The sequence below is a fragment of the Pteronotus mesoamericanus genome, unplaced genomic scaffold (assembly GCF_021234165.1).
Source record: "Pteronotus mesoamericanus isolate MK-2021 breed Mesoamerican mustached bat unplaced genomic scaffold, CSHL_Meso_final contig_214, whole genome shotgun sequence".
Classification (NCBI taxonomy): Eukaryota; Metazoa; Chordata; class Mammalia; order Chiroptera; family Mormoopidae; genus Pteronotus; species Pteronotus mesoamericanus.
This window is the reverse complement of record NW_026555089.1, coordinates 4,030,020-4,048,543: the sequence shown is the minus strand read 5'-3', so window position 1 is coordinate 4,048,543 and position 18,524 is coordinate 4,030,020. Positions and strand designations below refer to the sequence as shown.

Genomic DNA, 18,524 nt, shown 5'->3' with positions numbered 1-18,524 from the left:
AGACCGACCTCCTCATTCTGAAGATGAGGAAGCTGAGCCACACAGAGGCCACGCGACTGGCTCCGAGCCACAGAGCCGTGCTGTGGTGGGGCTGGGACAGAGCCTCCCCTGGGACTCTTTCTGCCGCAGAGCTGCCTTTCTTCCTACAGCTTTTAAAGTTTTAAAATCGAGATATAATTTTTATACCATAAAATTCACCCTTTGAAAAATATACTCTTCGGTGGTGGTTCTCAGTCTGCGTCCAAGGCCGCGCCGCCCTCACCGCTCTCCAAGTCCAGAACATTTCCTCACTCCCCAAAGGAACCCCTCGGTCTCGAGCCCACAGCCTCACGTTTACACAGCTCCGCCCACCTTCAGGATCCAGCAGCTTCGTGAGGCCCAGCTCCTTCTCTGCCAGATTGAAAGCGTTCTGTAGATTGTAGTGCGCGTTACACTTCCTCAGGGACTCGAAATCCAGCAGGTCCGGCCTGGGACGGAGAGGAGATAGAAGTATCAAAAACACCTAAGATCCTAATGGGGAAAAGCCAAGCCACTCTTTTCTTTAACCTAAGTCACTAAGTCTAGTGTGACTTAGACCCACTCACTGCTCCCTCGCCCCTCGCTTCCCATCACAAGCCCTCTTGGCAACACTGTGCCCACACCCTGGCTCTTCTCCCAGCGTGCACTGCTCAGAGGTGCTGTGGAGCTCGTGTCATCACTCTGGCTACATGTGCGCATGCGCTGGGGTCACCAACACCGCCCGCCCCGCCCCCAGCAGCTCCGACGGGCTCGCGGACCCTCCTTCTCACCTGTGCTTATGCACGATGGCGTTGAAGGCCAGCCCATCTCTCCAGCTGGTGGTAAAGTTGTGCACGTTGACATTGGGATACCTATAAGCAGCAACCGACAAAAACAGCGAGTTGGTCCAAGCCCTGGTCTGCAACTTGAGGACGGGTCCCCAGCTGTGGTTCCTGGAGCCCAGCCGCCTGTATAGCCCGGCCTTGGGTGCCCACCCGCTCACGGCCCCGCCTCGGGCAGCCTCACCCAGCCGTCTTCATCTGGCACCACAGCAGCAGCGCGTCCTTGGCTGACTTCTTCTCCTTGTTGTCTTCTGTTTCCACGCTGATGTCCTGGATCTACGGGGCAAGGAAGGGAGGCCTTGACTCCCCGGGTAGGGAATTATTGGAGACGCTCAGAGGTACGCGGCCGGAGGCTGCTCTTTAGGCTCCTGTAAGAGGGGTGCAGGGCCAGAGCCTGGGGACCTTTCCTCCTGGGCTGGTGACCACAAACCATCAGGTAGAAGGGATTGGAGGCAGCAGAGTGGGGTAGAAGTTGGCAAAGTGGAAGCCCCTAAAGAGAAAAGGCTGGTTCCGCCCGGAGGGAACTTCAGGTGGGTGAACGAACATCTCCTGAGAGCTGGGTTTCAAAGGTGACACAGATGGAGCTCCGCCTGGGGTTGGAGGAGCAGAGGAGGCTGCGTCCGGGGAGGTCAGGAGAGCTGTGATGGTGCTGGGACACTGAGCTGGTGCTGCTCAGAGCATGAGGAGGAGGGGCTGCTCTTTTGGGGGAGGCAAGTGGAGTCTGTGGCAGAGGAATGAGCCAGTGGCCAGACCCAAACGTAGTTTCTATACCCTCAGTGGTGAAGAACCAGTTTGTGAAACTTCCAGTCCCTTGTGACCCAAATGTGGCCCTACGGCATGTGACCAGGACACAGACCAGGACACAGGGAACTTGCCACACTGGTCTCTACCCTGTTCAATGAGGAGAGCCCTCTGATTGCTATACAACGTTCTACACCCGCGTCTGTGCGTCGCTCACACCACGGACGGGCAGCGACCGCCCACGGCGTAGCACCGAGGTGCAGGGCACACGCTGAGGGACGCTGGGCCGGGGTACCTGGAATCGAAGGATGATGGTCCAGACCAGCCCAAGGGTCAGTCGGTGGTTTCCGTCCACGATGTCATGGGAGCCCATGTTTTCCAAGTGCACTTTCTGCTCCTTCAAGAACTGCAGGGCCTTGTCCACATTCTCCAGGCAGTGGATCCGCATGCGGCCCTTGGTGGGCTTTGGCTGTTGAGGGTCAGGGGACACAAAGGCATGGCACCGTGGGTCTCCTCCTCCGCCCCCGCCCCCCCCCCCGCCTTCCTGGGGCCCTGCTTCGCACCTCTTCCCCATGACCTCCCTCAGGAACACAGGGACTGCCCAGGGCCGGGCCCAAGTTCACAGGGCCAAAGCTGAGGTTGTGGATGAGGCTTGGGCCAGATTAAGATTCCCAAGGGAATTAATTGCGCTCCAAGAGGGTGGGAAAAGAAAGGTTTTCAAAGGGGTCACTGTTCCTGTCTCCATGAAGCAATGCTCTTGTTTAATCCAGGCAGCAAAGCCTCTCGAAATGAAACCATCCCCCGAGCTGGACGTAGCCACTGCTTTCCGCTCTGAGGTGCCACTCTGAGTGACACTCCTGCGGCCTGTCCCCTCGACCGCCGTTTCTCAGGCTCCCTCCCGCTCCGGGGCCCATAGCTCACCAGCGTCTCTCCCGAGAGCACCTCGAGGAGCCTCAGGAGGTTCCGTCCGTCCCGGAGGTCACTGTACAGATCTCCCACCCGGCATGTCACCCGGGCCAGGTGCGAGTTCACCCACTTGGTGAAGGTTTTCTTCTGCACGGCTTCTCGCTCATCTGTGGTGGCAACATGGGGTCATTTCTGTCCTTCAAGTACGGTTGCTTCTAATCACCCGTTGGTGGGGTGGTGGGATGAGGGGGGCGGTGCCTGAGAGGCCAGAAGTGAATTCTGGGGACGGGGAGCGAGAAGAAAGGTGGCCGAGAGGAAAATAACTTAAAAAGCAGGGGAGTAAAGAAACTGGAATGAGCTCATAAATAAGGTAACGAAAAAAAACGAGAGCAAGAAACAGGCATGGAGAAGAAGGGATGAAAGGAGTTAGGAGCAGCGGGACACGGAGGGAAGGGCTGGGATCGGGGGTCAGGGTGCTGCTATGTACAACAGCAGTGAAACTGTTACTTCATCTACCAGAGCCTCGCTTTCCTCGTCTGTAAAATGGGCAGAACACTTTCTGCTTCAACAGGTCAGTGTGTTGATTAAACGGGATAGGTGGGTAAGGCGCCTGGCACGAAACAGCTCTTCGATGAGTTTCTGCTCTACTGGCGTGATCTGGCCCCAGGAGAAGCTGCTCGGGCCCAGCCGGCGGGGCGGCGGCTGTTCCCTTTGGGTGGTGGACAAATGGGAGGGTGTGGACTTAAATTACAGTAGCGGCTCTTCGAAGTGGCCATTAGAAGGATGTGACATTATAGAGACTTCATGGTCGCTTGAACCAGCTTGCTCTCCTGGGAGCATTTAAAGAAGAGATGGGCTTTTCTGGGGCGGGTTCATTCAATGGGCTGCAAGGGATGCAGTCCCAGGACAGCAACGTTCCAACGCTGAGAAAATTACGGTCTCGAAGTTGGCAACAGGAAAAAGAGAGAGACCAAGAAACACGGGGTGCTTGTCGGGGCGCGGGGCGGGGTTGGGAAGCCCGGCAGAGTCTGGTGCCAATCATGTCAAAAAGTGTGAGGCAACGTCTTGTTGCCTGGTCCACAGGGAGGGCCACGGCTGAGGGGATGCTCTTAGGACCCAGGGGAAAAGAAAAATTAAAAATGTCATCAATGGCACAGTGAGGGAAGCAGCTCAGGCCATGGGATCCTGCTTCGGTCACTGAGGTTCCTGCCAGTGCTTCCCGGGAGAGCCTAGTGCAAGGGTCCGGCCCGAGTGGCCGGGACCTGAAGAGTCACTTTCGTTCCCCTCGCAGCACCAGCATCTCAGAAACCGAAAGGACTCATCTCTTAATCTCACATTCCTACGCACCTCACCCATGAAGCACAGCGACACGCCCATGTCTGGTCCCGTCTTTCTCACCTCCAGCGCCTGTACCTGGGCCAATCTCGGGGTCTTAACACCTGCCTGGCACAGCCCGATGCTCTGTAGCATCTTTGGAACCAAGGGTGCCTTTGGGGTTCCTTTCAGGGTCTGTAGACCGTGCCAGGGATTTCCTGGACCACCGGCCATTTCTGGGTCCATGGGGACTGTCCTGATGCCAGGCATACTGGGGCGAGGCCATGTTGGCAAACGGGGCGAATAAAAGGGGAACACATGGAAACAGTGGCAGCTGGAGGAAAATGTGCAAAGCCAAGCACCAGAGACAAAGTGTAACTTCGTAAGGTGTCCACAATGTCCACAGACAACCCCCCAACAAAGCACAGTGACTTCCAGGAGCGCATTGAAGTATCGGTGCCAGAGGGACACCTGCCTGCTCAGACTCACCCCTGAGCCCATCTGCACCGAGTCCCTTTGACACAGTCCCCAGTTCCCACGCACACTGCCTCCTCACACACATTGAGACGCCCACTCAGAAACCCGGGCATCACTGACAAGCCTGGGTCCCTTGGCCTCCGGGCTCACCCGCCTCACTCCGTCCACAAACGCCCCGGCAGGCCTTCCTCCTCACGCCCGCTGAAAGCGAATGTGCCGGGGAGACGGCGCTGAAGGCCTCCCTGTTTGCTGACACAGACCCTGCCTCTCTCAGCCTCGCCGGCGGCCTCCATCGCCCATGGCGTTCGCGGGGACACACAGGCTGCGCCACGCCCAGTGGGCCTGGTGGTCACACCCACTCATGCTCTCACCGTCCCTTCCAGGGAGTGGGTCCGAGCCTGTCCCCAAGCTGTCAACATCCACGTATTTTCTGGCCACTTGTAATTATTCCCCTGGCACACTGTCTCAACACAAACGCCTGAGTCACAGCCCATGTTCCATTCCGTGCTCTTCTCTCTGGCTCCTCTCCCACGCCCCAGGTCCCCTCTCCGTTCCCCTCTGCCCGAGCAGCTCACCTTGAAGCTGTTTGAAGCGTCCTTCCAGCACGCTGGCATACTGAGCGGGGTTGATGAAGGCGGCTGGTGAGAGCAGGAGCCCCCCGGGGTTCTGAGACCCTTCCACAGCCTCGTAGTAAAACTCGCCAGCCCCGTTCAGGCCATGCCCGTGCACCCTGCCCACTCCGTTCCCATTCATGGTGCCTGCTACCTCCTACGCGGCCTGGGGCCCAGAGTCCATGCCCTGTGCGCACGGGGCAGGGTAGCAGGTTCTGCCTCCCCTGGAGCCTGGGATCCCGAGAGGCTGAGGTCCCGGGTGGTGGCGGGTGGCGGCTTCAAGCGGTAGAAGTTCAAGAAGTTGGGGAAAGGAGCCACAGGATGTCTGGGCTGCTGAACTCCCAGACGAGTAGCAGGGCACACCTTGCTGTGGTGAGACGAGCCGGGGGCAGTCCGGACAAACAGGTTGGACAGTGCCGGGGGAGGGGCGGGAGGCGGAGCGCGCCGGCTGGGGCAGGGCCAGGCCCTGCGGGGGCGGGGAAGGCAGCCGCCAGCCTCTTAGAGACCTGCCCGTCAGGTCAGGCTCTCAGTTGCCTGAGAGTGCGGAAAAGCCAAGAGAGGGTGCCCCAAACAAAGTCCTGCTTCCCGAAGCTTTTCAGGTGTGACAGGGACGGACCTTCTCTGCGTGACTCTGGGAGGTCCCCCGTTAGGACACGGGCTTTAATCCCCAGCTCAGAGAGCAGGGGAGAAATTGCTCACGTCCCCTTACGTGTGAAATCCATGTTATCCCTCCTCCCACTGGTTCGTCATTGTCACCTTCAGTTCCGCCCCTTCCCGGACACTGGGCCCACCGGGCCCCCAGCCAGGCCATCCCAGCCCCTAGTATGCCCACTGCTGGGCACTCTACCAGATTCCCTTCCCACCACTCTCTGGGTTTCAGCTCTTGTCCCTCACAGCCTACCCTTGCCTCTCTCCACCTTCATTCATTCAGCATCTCCCGGGCCCCTACTAGCGCGAGGCACAGTGCGAGGCAAAGCCCGCGCAGCAGGGCCTCTTCAGAGAGCACAGCTCAGCGGTGGAGCCGAACACCCATTGACAGCATGGGGCACACAGACATGGCAACAGTCCTGGGGATCACATGTCATGGGCGCACAGACATCATGACCGTTCTAGAGGCCACATGCATCCAAAGTCAGGGCACCAGGGAAATGTTCCCCCAAAGAGGCGACATCCTCTGTAACCCATGTCCTCTGTCTTCTCGCATCCATAGAAACACTGACAGGAGCACTGCACAAGCCATCCTGAAGCCCAGCCAGGGCAGAGAAGCCCAGAAGAAAGTGATAAGGGGTCCCCAGACCTGGGGTCCTCGGGCTGCTGCTGGGCGGGCTGAAAAGAATTCCCTGGGCAGCTTTCAAACCCTGATTTCTGGACCATATATCTGAAGATTCTAATTCAAGTGTCCAGGAAGGGGCTTGGGAACCTGTACTTACAAAATTGGCCCTGGGTGATTCTGTAAAAAGTGTGGCCAGATTTGGGAACCACCCCCTGCAGTATCTCCCTTCTTGCAGGAGGCCACCCCACCCCCGTTGGCAGCGCCAGCTCTCAGGAGGGAGGGGATGGGACCCTCCCACTGCATTGCGCTGGGAAGCCAGCAGGTCAGTGGGAAAGACAGGGGTGGGGTGGGATGGGGTAGGGTAGTCTGATGGGGTGGGTGGCCTTGGGGTGTGTGGGTGACTCAGCCCCACGCGGGCCAGACCAGTGACTGGTGGTGTCAGGTGGCAGCTGCACTCTTGTTGCCATGACAACCCCTCCCGGGGAACGCAGGGAGGCCCGTCCAACGGGTTTGTTTGTGCTTGGAGGAGCGGAGGGGAGAGCCCAGGCCGTAGGGGAGGGCAGGGGCCAGGGAAAGCAAACCCGGGAAACCAGGGGCGGGCAGAAGGCACCTGCTTCAGGGAACAGGCAGATGAATTAATGGGAGGAACAGGCGGCAGGTGGGAGGAACAGGTGGGGAGGGAGTGGAGAAGATAATGGACGGAGAGGGAGAACAGGTGTGAGAGATGACAGTGGAAATCAATGAAGACACAAGGGGATGAAAGGTAAAGGAGAGGTGGGTGGAACTGAAGAGCAAGACAAAGTGCCAGAGAATTAAGGACATGACTCAGGGACAGAGGCCAGGAAGTCAGCTGAGTGCACAGGGGAACACAGTCGAGTCCCAGAGCCAGCACGACTTCTCTACACAGGGGAGAGGAAGCTGGGGGACATTCCAGATTGCATGAAGCTTGTCCCTGAGGCTGACGCTGGGGACCAGGGGCTTAACAGGGTGATCTGGATTTCCCACTCTAGTGCCGCAGCTTAGAAAGGAAGACGGTCTTCCCATGAATTTAAAGGACTCCTCATGACCAGCTTCTGTCCCCAGAGTCCTCGGCATCTCCCGGGGCCCTCCCCTGATCTCACCTGCCAGGGCCTTAATGCGAGACCTCTCAAAGAGGCGGGCTGAGCTGCTGTCATTGTCCCAGTCCGAGTCGGGCAGGTCCCAGCGATTGTTGATGTCGCTGTACTGGCCCTGGATCTCCAAACTGTCGAAGTCTGTGGGCGACAGGGTGCTGCTCATGGTGGTGGGCGGCCTCCTGCTCCTGCAAGGAGGGATGTGGCTGGTGAGGGGCATCTTGGGGCCGCTGAGCCCACCATTCACCACGTCCTCCTCTCCTCCTGCCCTAGATCTGCTCACTCTCCCGGGGCCCAAAGATTGCACTTGGTTTGTGTCAACGGAGATGGGCCCCCAGTGGGAGGGGGAAGCTAGCGTGGGGAAGCAGAGGGCAGGACGCACACGGAGGGAGGCAGGCAGGCAACAGTGTCTAAAAGCGAAGCAGTGGAAGGACTCCAGACTCTCAGGCCAGAGAGGGACAGGGGACAGAGCCAGGGCTCTAAGTGGCCATGGCTTTGAGCGTGGTTCAGGACAGCAGTGTGTGAACCAGGGTGATGCAAGAAGCAGGCATGGGGCCCCTTGAGCAGTGATGAGTATAAACCAGAGTTCTGTCGGTTCCAGGTCCCACAAACTGTTCCGAGCCCCTCCTCCGTACCCTGCAGGCGATTTGAGATGAAAAGACAGAGATCCTGCTCTTGAGCTCTGACGCACCCATGATACACCCGGCAGATGGACGTGCTGCTAGGTTAGTATGGGTATGGCGCCCAGGAGTCCAGAGGAGGACACAGTGTGGTCCACTCCTTTTTGCTTCCTTCGTGTGTGTGTGTGTGTGTGTGTGTGTGTGTGTGTGTGACAGGCAATGCTTCATAGGTGCTTGGTAAATGTCAACTGTGATACATACATCGCCTTATCACCCCCGTTTCATAGATGAGGGAGCTGCACCGTGAAAGTTAAGTCACGGTTCAGGGTCACACAGATGGAAGGAGCAGAGCTGAATTTTGAAGTGGGTGACAAGCTCTTAATCACAACATTTTCATGTTCCTCGAACTTCCTGGAGCCCTTCCAAGCTCCCCCAGGAGAGATCAGCCCCCATTGCTCTCTTCCAGGGCTCAGGCTGGGGAAATCGGGACCATGTACGCTTGCCAGCGCTACTTATGACTCGATGTTACGCAAACAAACTCTGTCCTTCTCAAAACTAACAAATGAGCTTCAGATTAGCTGGTGAGGATTAAAAAAAAAAACCAACCCAAAACAAATCTCTACTGTCCAAAGTTCCCATGTAATTCAGCATTCAGCAGCCATCCAAGGGGACTGTGGGGTGGGGGGTGCTGGATCTGTAACTATGTGAGAGCCAAATTCTGCATTTCTCATTTTCCTAGTACTTCTCAAATACAAAGATATATTTTAATCCTTATACCACTTTCTAGGGTCGGGGCTATCATCTCGGCAGCTTCTGGTTCTGGAGTTCTGGAGAGGAGGTACAGAGAACCTCTTGTGTGGTTTTGGGGAACGAAGAAGGGATGGGTGGTGAGATGTTGGGTGCAGAGGGAGGTGTGTTCCCACGGGCGCACAAAGGCTGAACTTGACTTCTGTCATTCACTGGTTCCATGAAGCTGAACCTGACCCACCCACATGAAGGCCCAGATTGTCTGCTCCTCCCTTCTCCCAAAGAGAAAGCGCGCACCAGGGCTTTCCTGGGAACAGCGCTGATGAGGTGGGAAGGAGCGAGGGGCTCAGGCTCCTCGGTTTGGGCTTCCCTCCGTGTAACAGGGAAGAGAGCTTCGTTTCCGCCAGGCCTCCTTTCTCGTTTAAAATCCATTATTTCCCCTAACAGATTCTTTGAATTTGCTTTGTAAATATTTATATTATAGAAATAAACTCTCGGTCAGAGTTGAGTCACCCTGAGCAAAGAGTATTGTGGGCAAGGTGTGACCTGAGCTAGAGTCACCTGCTATTGTCAACTGCTGGACGGGGAAGCAGCCCAAACCCCAGGACCGTTTCAATTCCCGTCTTCACAGCCCTTCCCCAGCAGCCACGCTCACGCCTGGCTCTGGGATGGGCAATTCTGGCGCTCACACTCTCCCTGCGTGGACCTCCCCACAAAAACTCCAACATACATGCGCCCTGACCTTCTGTTTCCGTGACCCCCTTTTCCTTTCTTTAAAAAAATTTAAAAAAGATTTTCTTTATTTTTAGAGAAAGGGTAAGGGAGGGAGAAAGAGAGGGAGGAAAACGTGAATCAGTTGCCTCTCCCACACACCCAGCTGGGGACCTGGCCTGCAACCCAGGCATGTGTCCTGACTGGGAATCAAACCAGCGACCTTTTGGTTCGCAAGCCAGCCCTCAATCCACTGAGCCACACCAACCAGGGCCCCTTTTCCTTTTTATTGGGACTCACGAACCTATTAAAGCCCACTGCCAAGAGTGTGGCTGGTAAACTGTTTAAAAAGAACTGATTCTGGATTCCTCTAGGTGGGCCTGCACTTTCCGTTTCTCCGCAGGTCCCACCATTCCCTTCTGTCTCCTTCCCAGCCACGCCTGGCCCCTGAGGGCCTGCGAGGTTTCCAAACCCTGCTTTGCATCTTTTTACTTACTCCACAAAGAACAGAAACTTAAAGAAGTGACCTAGTCTCCAAACTACTGTGTGTCCCTGGGGCCCCCGGAAGCTGCCAACACCTAAACACGGCTGCTTTGGCTCGCTTTGGGTGAGACAGCTTGGCCCTCCCACGGTGTCCTACTGGGGCCCGGGCCTGGGCCCCAGACCTCCCAGGGAGGGCCAGCTGTTGGAGCCTCTGTGTGGAAGCCTGTCATTTGGGGGAGAAAGGTAGGGAGTTGGAACCTTCCCTTTTCCCAAATAAAAATCCAGCCACTTAAATGCCCCTTTGGCCAAATCAAATCTTGACATACGTGCTTTGTGTCCTGAGTTTCTGGAGATGCTGCCATACAGAAAAGGAACCGAGATGGCACTGGTGTCCTTAGATCACAGCTCCCCGTCAGGTCACCATGCTGGGACTCCAGGGAGTTGATCCCCATAGGCTTGCACGGGAACGGTGCTCTCTGATGGTTCAGAGGCCCTACCTCCTTGTTTCTGGGTTGTGCCTTTCAAGCATTTGGGCTCTGCAGCCTCCTGGCCTTCTGGAGAGTATGCTGTGTTCGCTGTGTTCCCTGCTGCCATCTCGGGATCCCTACAGTATTCCATGTGAGTGTCTCCTACGTAGATCCTGCTCTGGTTTCTTTTCACTGAGTGTATTGTTCCTCGTCTACGATCCGGGTCTCCGCGCTCACACGTCCACAGTCTGCCCGCCCCTCAGCCCACGACCCTCTCTGCCTCTCTGCACTGGAGACCGCCAACCTTCTCCTGCGTGGATTCCTGAACTCTGGAGAGAGGGCGGTACAGCAGCTAATCCAGATTACAGTTCACCGGCACTTTATTCTTAGCCACTGACCTCGGGGCCAGATGCAAGTAGCTTACATTGTTTGTGCTAGAATAAAGCCAACTTCCTCCAGCTGCAAGCTGGGGGTCCTGCTAGATCCCAAACGCTCTGGATGCAGACTGCTAAGCCCGAGCTGGTGCCGGTGCCGCTGGAGCCTCAGGAGCAGCTGCCCCGCTTCCCCTTTCTCCGTTTTAGCTGGCATTCAAAGCTAGAAATCCTACCCCCGGGGCCAGAGCCTGTCTCCTCTCACCACATCCTCCTCCTGATTAATTCTTTACCTCCCTCAGAGAGAGTTGATCATTCCCTGCTCCGTGTTCCCGCAGCCCTTCAGCAGGCTGCTATTATTGCACTTATCACATTGTATTACAGTTAGTTGTTTATGTGTCTTTCTGCCGCTCAGCTTTTAACACACTGAGGACAAGGGCTGTGTTTTCCAAACCCAGTACAATAGGTAGTCAATAAAGAGATACTGAATGAATAGGTCGTAATTCTTTCTTTCTTTTCTTTTTTCTTTTTTGCCATTGAATTAGTGTCTTTCTTAGAGCCAGAGGAAAGCACGAGGAAAGAATGAGATGGAGGCAGAGAAGCCGTTCTGCTCCCCAGCTGGGGGCTGTCAGGGCTGAGCTCCACAGCTCAGGACTCGGGGGTCTCTAACCTGCACGAATCACAGTCACCTGGGGGGAGGGGAGGATGTATGAAAACAGACCACTGGGCCCGCCCCCGGAGTTTCTGATTCCGAAGGTCTGGGGCGGGGCCTGGCAATCTGTATTTCTAACGTGTTCCCTGTTGACACTAAAGCTACTGGTCTGGGGACCACACATTGAGGGCCACGTTGTCCAAAGGTGAGGAGCAGCTAGAACGGCTTAGGGGAGCCATGAGGCCTGAGGAGACACGAAGATCCAGGGGTAAGTGGGACCTGAGGTTAGCTTCCCGTGCTCAACCCAAATATAACTTCCCCTCAGAAACCCCAAGACCCACAAAGAGCCAGAAGCCTTGGGCGATAGAGGAAAATGAAGATGGATTGGGCTCCAGATCTGAGGAGACAAATCGAGCTCATGTTCTGACACAGGCGAATCACAAATGTGAAGAAGGAGGACGATGTGGCTTGAGACGCCATAGGGAGGCAGAGCTGAACAAACGACAGCAGGAGGAAAAATAGATGAGGAGAAACGGGGACTTCGGCAAAGTAAAAATCTCATTTGACTCCGTGTGTGAGTGGAGCAGCGCAGAGAGAAAAGGAAAAAGGAGTCACAAAATAAACAGAATCCCAACCGGCTCTGGGCAGGTTGTGTCCCTGAAGAAGCAAGCACAGGAAGCGTCCCCAAGGAACCGGGCCGAGGAGAGGGGCTGCATTTTGGTTTGCTCTCCTTAGAGTCCTCACTCAGAGCAGAATTATTCACTCCCTTGTTACCCCCCTCCCCAAGCCTGTAGTCCATGGGTTACATCAGTTTCTCTGAGGGACAAATCTAAGATCCATGTTAGCTTTTTCCTCCCTAATCTCTTGCCGTTCTGAATAAGCTGAGAGGTTGCCCAGTACCTCAAGCTAAGACACATATTTGGAATTCAACTCTGCCCCCTTCGTCTTCAGGGAAAACTGGTTTGTGGGCACCCTGTCCATGCCTGAACCAGCTTTCCAGCGCTGGAACTGTGGCTGCTTGCAGAGGGGAGGGCGGCTGAGAAACAACTCACAGAGACAACATGCAGCAGGTTAGGACAGGGGCAAGCTTGCAGCTCAGACAAGCATGCAGCGCCAGGGGGTTAAGGGGGGAGAGTCGTTCGGAGCCGGAGTGGGTGGTAAGGGCCGACTGTGGTGCTGGAGTGTGAACAGCCCAGGCAGGAGGCCTTGCCCAGTAGTTTTGTGCAGGGTGGACTCCAAGCCCTCTGCGTGTCTCGGCCACAGAGATGCCTTACACCCAGCCTCCCCATCACCTAAAGGGGCTTCAGTCTCTCTCTGCCAGTATTCCGGTCACTACAGCCAACTGAGTCCCCCTGTCACACACACTGTGAGGATGCATAAAGGAGAGCAAGGAGCAAGTTACCAAAGAAGCGAGGAGAATCTCACCGGATTCAGAGGGAGCCCCCAGCAAGCCCCCGAGGGAAGCCGGCGCTGGCAGACGCCGGGCAGAGACGGCTCGGCGTGTCCGCAGCACCTGGACCGAAGCCGGCCGGTCCGCCCAGGAGCCTCGGTGACGTGAACGGCCGGTGCTGTCAGACACGCTCCGAGCCCAGGCGACCCGATCCCTTATCGCGTTTGTCAGGCCCTACTCTTCCAGACTCTTCTCTCAGCTCCAGAAAGGCCAGCGTCCCCCAAGCCTTCACCCCCACCGCCCGCACACCGGTATCTGGGTAGCTGGCACATGACTCTCCATCCTGTCCCCGTGACCGGACGGGCGCGAGAGACGGGAGCCGCATCCTCTTTCCCGGGCTCTCCGGGTCGGCCCGGACCCCGACCCCGCGGTCCGCACGCGGCTGCACAATGCGCGCCGCCCCGCCGGCCCGGACAAAGCGGGCCGGGGCGCCGGCACCTACCTCCGAGCGGAGCGCCGGCCCCGCAGGCGGGAGAAGGGCGAGCGGGGGCGCACCGGTTGTCGCCGCGCCCGCAGCCGGGCCACGAGGGGCGGTTGCGGGCGGCGGCGGGTGGCCGGTGGGCGGCGGGACGCACGGCGGGCGGTGGGCGGGCGCTGTCACGGGGTGCTGGGGGCGCGCGGGGCCGGTGCCGGCAGGGCGCGTGGCGGCGCGCGGGCGCGAGCGGGGGGCACTGCGGCGCCGCGGAAAGAGGACAATAGCCTCCCCCTGCCGCAGGCCGCCGGCTCCCGCGGGAGGCCCGGGACCATCTGGAGCGGGCGGCCCCGCGGGGCTCCGGGCGGGGCCCGAATCACCCCCTCCCCGCCCGGCGCCATGGCAACCGCGGCCCCTCTCGGTTCTTAGCGCAGCTTCCTCGCCCGGGGTCGCTGACCTTCCCCGGGGCAAACGCGGCGGCGGCTCCGCGACCAGCTTCCAGTCCGCTCCCCACCTTCCCTGCGGGTGGCCACCATAACCCCGCTTTTCGGTTTTCGCCAGCCCTAGTTGCCCCCACGCCGTCTGACCCCCGCCACCCCCGCCAATCACCAGCTTACCGGGCTGGGTCTTCACTGTTCGCACACCCTGCCTTGGTCCCTACTCCGGTTTTTGTCCAAAATCCGTATCCCCTGGACACGCAATCCTTCCTTTAACGGCACTCACGCCCAGAAGGCTTCCCAATCTTCAGCCTGTTTCCCTTTTCAAATTTTCCTCTTCGGGCACCGCCAGTTCATCTCCCTTTAAGCATTTCTTTCATCCATCCCCTCTGTCTCCCGTCCTCCTTCAGGCAGGTAGGCCGGCTCTCTCTCCCGAAGCATCTCCATGGTACATGTGGCGGAGACCCGCCTTCTCGCGATCAGATTCCCAGAACAGTCATCATTGCAGCTCCTCTCAGCTCCTTCTCAGCTCCTCTCATTTATCACCAGAATTCCGGCCTACTCACTGCCTTAAGAGGCAGTGGGGGTGGGGACGCACGTTGCTAGGCCTGGCACAGCGAACTCCTCGATGAGGAGCGACTGAGTAGTCTGAGGTCTAAGGTCATTAACTAAGTATGAGGGGAGCTGCTATCTGCCTAGGGGAGAAAGAATTATGCCCAAGTAATAATAAAGTTATGAAGTGCCCTGTTCTTGCTAAAAGTATATCTTACCTCCTGTGACCCCCACCCCCACTCCAGCTCAAAGAAATAGGTTCTGTTCTTCCAGACTAGGACGCTAAGCTCAGAGATGAACTAGTAATAATAGGTTGGGCTTCGTACAGAGCAGTCTGAACTTAACCATTAGGTTATACTGCCTCCGAAGATGTACGTGGACCTGTTTCTACCAGGGAAATGCCTGAAATGGCCCAGGTAAGGGCAATGTGAAGAATGGACTTTGGCTGAATGATTGGGTTTGAGGTTTTATTTATTTGTGAATAGTGGAATTTTGGGATTTCACTCCTTTCTGAAAAGGTATGCATAGCACATCAAATATATAAGTGATTGAAGTGCTTTCCAGATATGATCTTGGCAAGCAGAAATCATTTGGGTTAAACCCACTGGAAAACATTTCCAAGGTTCAAAAAAGTCCTTTTACCAATCCTAACTACCTGTGTCATCTCAACTACCTGGCCTTGCTGCTCCGAGTCTATAAAATGGGTTGGCAGGAGGGTCAGGGGGTTGCACGAAAAGATGACCTTGAAGTTCCCTTCTAGCTCTGATTGTCTGATTCTAAATTGGAACAGTGATTCTACCACCCAATTGGAACTTGGCCTTTCAGGGTGTACCTCACTATTAGCTGTAATCGGTCTACTTACTACTTACTTTTTTAAATGGTTATTCCTTCAGGCAACGGAATCAAAGTGATAGCATGAGCTGTAACTGTTCGCAGAGACAGGGGTGAGTGTGTTGAGGGAGGCAGGGAGAATGAGGTATGGTTTTGGTCATCAAAGACCCTCCACCAGGGATGTTAAAGCTGGTGTGATGAGAGTCAGCTGATTTACCAGAGGGGCCAGAACCCCCAGCCTCTGCTGCTGTGCTGGTTATGGGAACTGAAGGTCTCAACAACAGCCTGTTAGGTTGTGACCCAATTAGAAGATGAGAATATTAGACCCTCTCATTAGCACAATAATAATGTCTTTTGTATATTGAGCTCCCATTTTCAGCATTTCATAACCCTTTAAAAAGCCTCATAAGGCAAACATCATTCTCACTTTATTGACAAGCAACCTCATGTTCATACAGAGAAGTGAATGCCCAAGTTTACAGAGTTAATTCATGGTAGAGACACCAGGTCTTCTGATTCCTAATATGTTCTTTCCTCTCTGCTAGAGAGGGGGTTTAGCAGCGTAGTTAAAAGCATCCATTCTGGAGTCAGACTGCCTGGGTGTAAAACCTAGTTTTGCCACTAGCTGTTGATCTTGGACAATTTCCCTGGAATTCCATTTCCTCACCTGTAAAATGGTATCATAATGTGGGGATGTAATGAGTTATTGCAGGTGAGGCATTAGAACAGCGCCTGGTGCATAGTAAGCACTCAGCCAGGGTCAGCGATGATTACTTTACCATGTTCTCATTTTACCATACTCTCTCCCAATTTGGAGAGGAAGTATTCTCCATAAAGAGAACACTGAGATCATTTGTCTCAGCTCTGTTACCGAGTTGCTTTGGAAACTTGCTATTTTGCTCTGTAGTGCGTCAGTACAGTCAAGGATGAAGAAAACGCCTGCTTCCTTTTTTACATAAGTTGCAAAAGTAAATTAAATGATGGCCACCAGTTATGCTGAACTTCTCAGAGAATCCAGATTTTCTGCTCACGTTGCCAAGACTCATGGAAAGGTATTGGTAGAATTTCCTGCCACCAAACCTACAGACGGAACTAAATTCTTAGGTCTTGTTCCTGTACCATGAAGAGGTGTCCCTCCTTCTGTCTGAGACTGATTCTCCTGGCTCCTTCCCTAAGTCCCATCCACTCCCACAACCCCATGGCTTGCATTCCTTCTGGTGAGCTCCCTCTTTTCTGGCTCTTTCCCATCAGCATTTAAATATGCTCAAATACCTGCCAGCTTGAAAAATAAGTGAGAAACACCGATCCTCCTCCATATTGCCCTTACTCTTTATGATCATAATCTTCGTGACTCATTTGAACTCATCGGCTCCACTTTCTTGCCTCCTGTTTAATCAAACATTCATTCAAAAACTACCTGGCTTATGTGCCAGGCACCGTGCTGGGATCTGGGGAACTAATGAGGAGGAAAATGGACACTGCCTCTGCCCTCTTGGAATTTACAGTCTGGTGTGGTTGATGGACATTAATAAAATATTAATCACAAAGTATATATGATATCTGCCCAGAAGGTATCCAGTCATGTAATATGAAAAATAGAGACACTTATTGAAGAAGATACAAGAAACATTGTACATAGGACAATGATGCCTCAGTCCCCTTCAAAGTAGACATCTTGTGATCTCACAGAGTCGTCCCAATCGCCACCAGCTTCCCCGTCATATTTTCCTGAATCTCATCAACAGTCTGAAATCTCTTCCCTTTCAAAGGTTATTTTAGTTGTGGGAAAAGCCAGGAGTCACGGTGTCAAGTCTAGGCTGTAAGGGGGGTTTAGTCACCTGGGTGATTTGATGTTTTGCCAAAAACTCTGCACGAGGTGTGATGCATGAGTGGATGCATTGTGATGAAGCTGCCAGTTACTGGTTGCCCATCGCTGCGTCCTTCTGAATCACCCGAATAGTTTCTGTGGAGGAATGTTCAAGCTTAAAGCAAAATTTGATACAGATTCATTGTTCTACTCATTCAGTCATTTTGAATGCAACGGCCACACAGTACACATGATCACTCAATGGCATCTACCACCCCCACTGACTAGTACAGTGAGGTCATCATTGTTCATGCCTGTGCATTCCAGTTCACTCTCCTTGGCTGCCAGGTTACATCAATGTCGTGCAAAATGCTCTTGTTATATTAGCAGTGGTTGGACTTTTTCTGGACAGACCTCGTATACTCAGATTTATGATTATAAAGTATAATGAGTGTTACGAATGAAAAGTTGAGGATGCCATGTGAGACTATAACAGTGATTCATAACCTGGTGAGCGAGGTCAGATCATGTGAGTTAGATCTGAAATACGAGGGCATTAATCAGGCACTGAATGAAGAATAATAATGGCCATTACTAACATTAATTGGGAATTATCTTTCTAGCACTTTACACATATAATTTCATTTAATTCTTGTCACAACTCCGAGAGGTGAGGATGGACCCCATTTTACAGAAGAGGAAAAGGAGTCAACTGAGAGATTAAGTGCCTTGCCCAGTGTCATTGAACCAGGCAAGGGGAGAGCTGGGATTTTAATCAACTCAGACCGTCAGATGCTTGAGCCACGTTCCCAGCCACAGGGACACGGAGCATGTGGATGCCAGGCCTGACACTGCTGTAGGATGCTTGGCGCCTGTGAGAAACGGAAAGAAGGGCGGTGGGAGGGAAAACAGAGGGCAAGAGAGAACGCGTGGTGAATTCAGGCTGGGAAGAAAGGGATTTTTAAATTTTTCTGCAGAAGCTTCTCTTTAAATATCAAAAGATGGAAACTGATAAACTGAAAGCTCAGAATTTATGCCGCCAACTGTTGGACTGGAAAGAACATGTACCATAAGTTTCCCTCCACACAGAAAATAGAATCCTGTTTGAGCCTGGAGTAGAATTGAAAAGGATTGAGAAAGGAGAGCAAGAGAGTTTAGATGCAGGTGCGGGGCTGCCTGCTGTCTCCACCATCAGACCATAGTGGTCAGAAGGGGCTCGTGCCCTAGCATTCCTGGAAGTCTGAGAAGGCACAGCCTTTCAAAGTACCCTGTGCTAACAGGGGCACCACCACCGAGGACGAATGGCATTGTCACCTGTGTAAGCACAGCTGGTCCGAGGTAAATTCTATCTCCTCACCACCTCCGGCCTTCTCACCCCTAGGCCTGGTTCTCCTTGGCTCCTTGGCGTTTGGAGAAAATCTGAAAAGTTCTTCAGTGCCCTGCCTGGCAGGATGCGAGAATGGCCTGGAGACTGAAAGGGTGCCTGTGCGGACTGGTCTGCAATGAGGGGCGGGGGGGCACCCGACCAAGCACAGAACAGGTGGCGGTTCAGTAGTCCCAGGATTCGCTGAGGTGGAAGCCACCAAGCTCCTTGTGAAGCAATCACTGTGCTTTGTCTATACAAGGCCACAGGTCCCACCCGCCAGGGAACTTGGCCACAGGCGCAGCGACTGTAGAACCCAGTGGCCAAGACCAAGCGAAGGAAACTACT

General features: G+C 54.7%; 1 protein-coding gene across 3 annotated transcripts in view; it reads right to left on the bottom strand.

Moving 5' to 3' along the window:
- Window positions 1–14,163, bottom strand: part of SPTBN2 (spectrin beta, non-erythrocytic 2) — a 36,010-nt gene extending 21,847 nt beyond the window's left edge. Inside the window, exons 1-7 of one of the 3 annotated variants that reach the window (XM_054570818.1) lie at window positions 13,804–14,163; window positions 7,283–7,461; window positions 2,502–2,653; window positions 1,876–2,049; window positions 1,024–1,115; window positions 789–869; window positions 352–467 (exon numbers count right to left, since the gene is read on the bottom strand). In XM_054570818.1, coding sequence (XP_054426793.1) covers window positions 352–467; window positions 789–869; window positions 1,024–1,115; window positions 1,876–2,049; window positions 2,502–2,653; window positions 7,283–7,439 — 772 coding nt within the window. In that variant the 5' untranslated portion in view covers window positions 7,440–7,461; window positions 13,804–14,163. Of the gene's footprint in view, window positions 1–351; window positions 468–788; window positions 870–1,023; window positions 1,116–1,875; window positions 2,050–2,501; window positions 2,654–4,852; window positions 5,257–7,282; window positions 7,462–13,803 lie in introns of those variants that run through there. The other 2 variants (XM_054570819.1, XM_054570817.1) reach the window with 2 other exon arrangements.
- Between the last annotated feature and the right edge of the window lie 4,361 nt (window positions 14,164–18,524).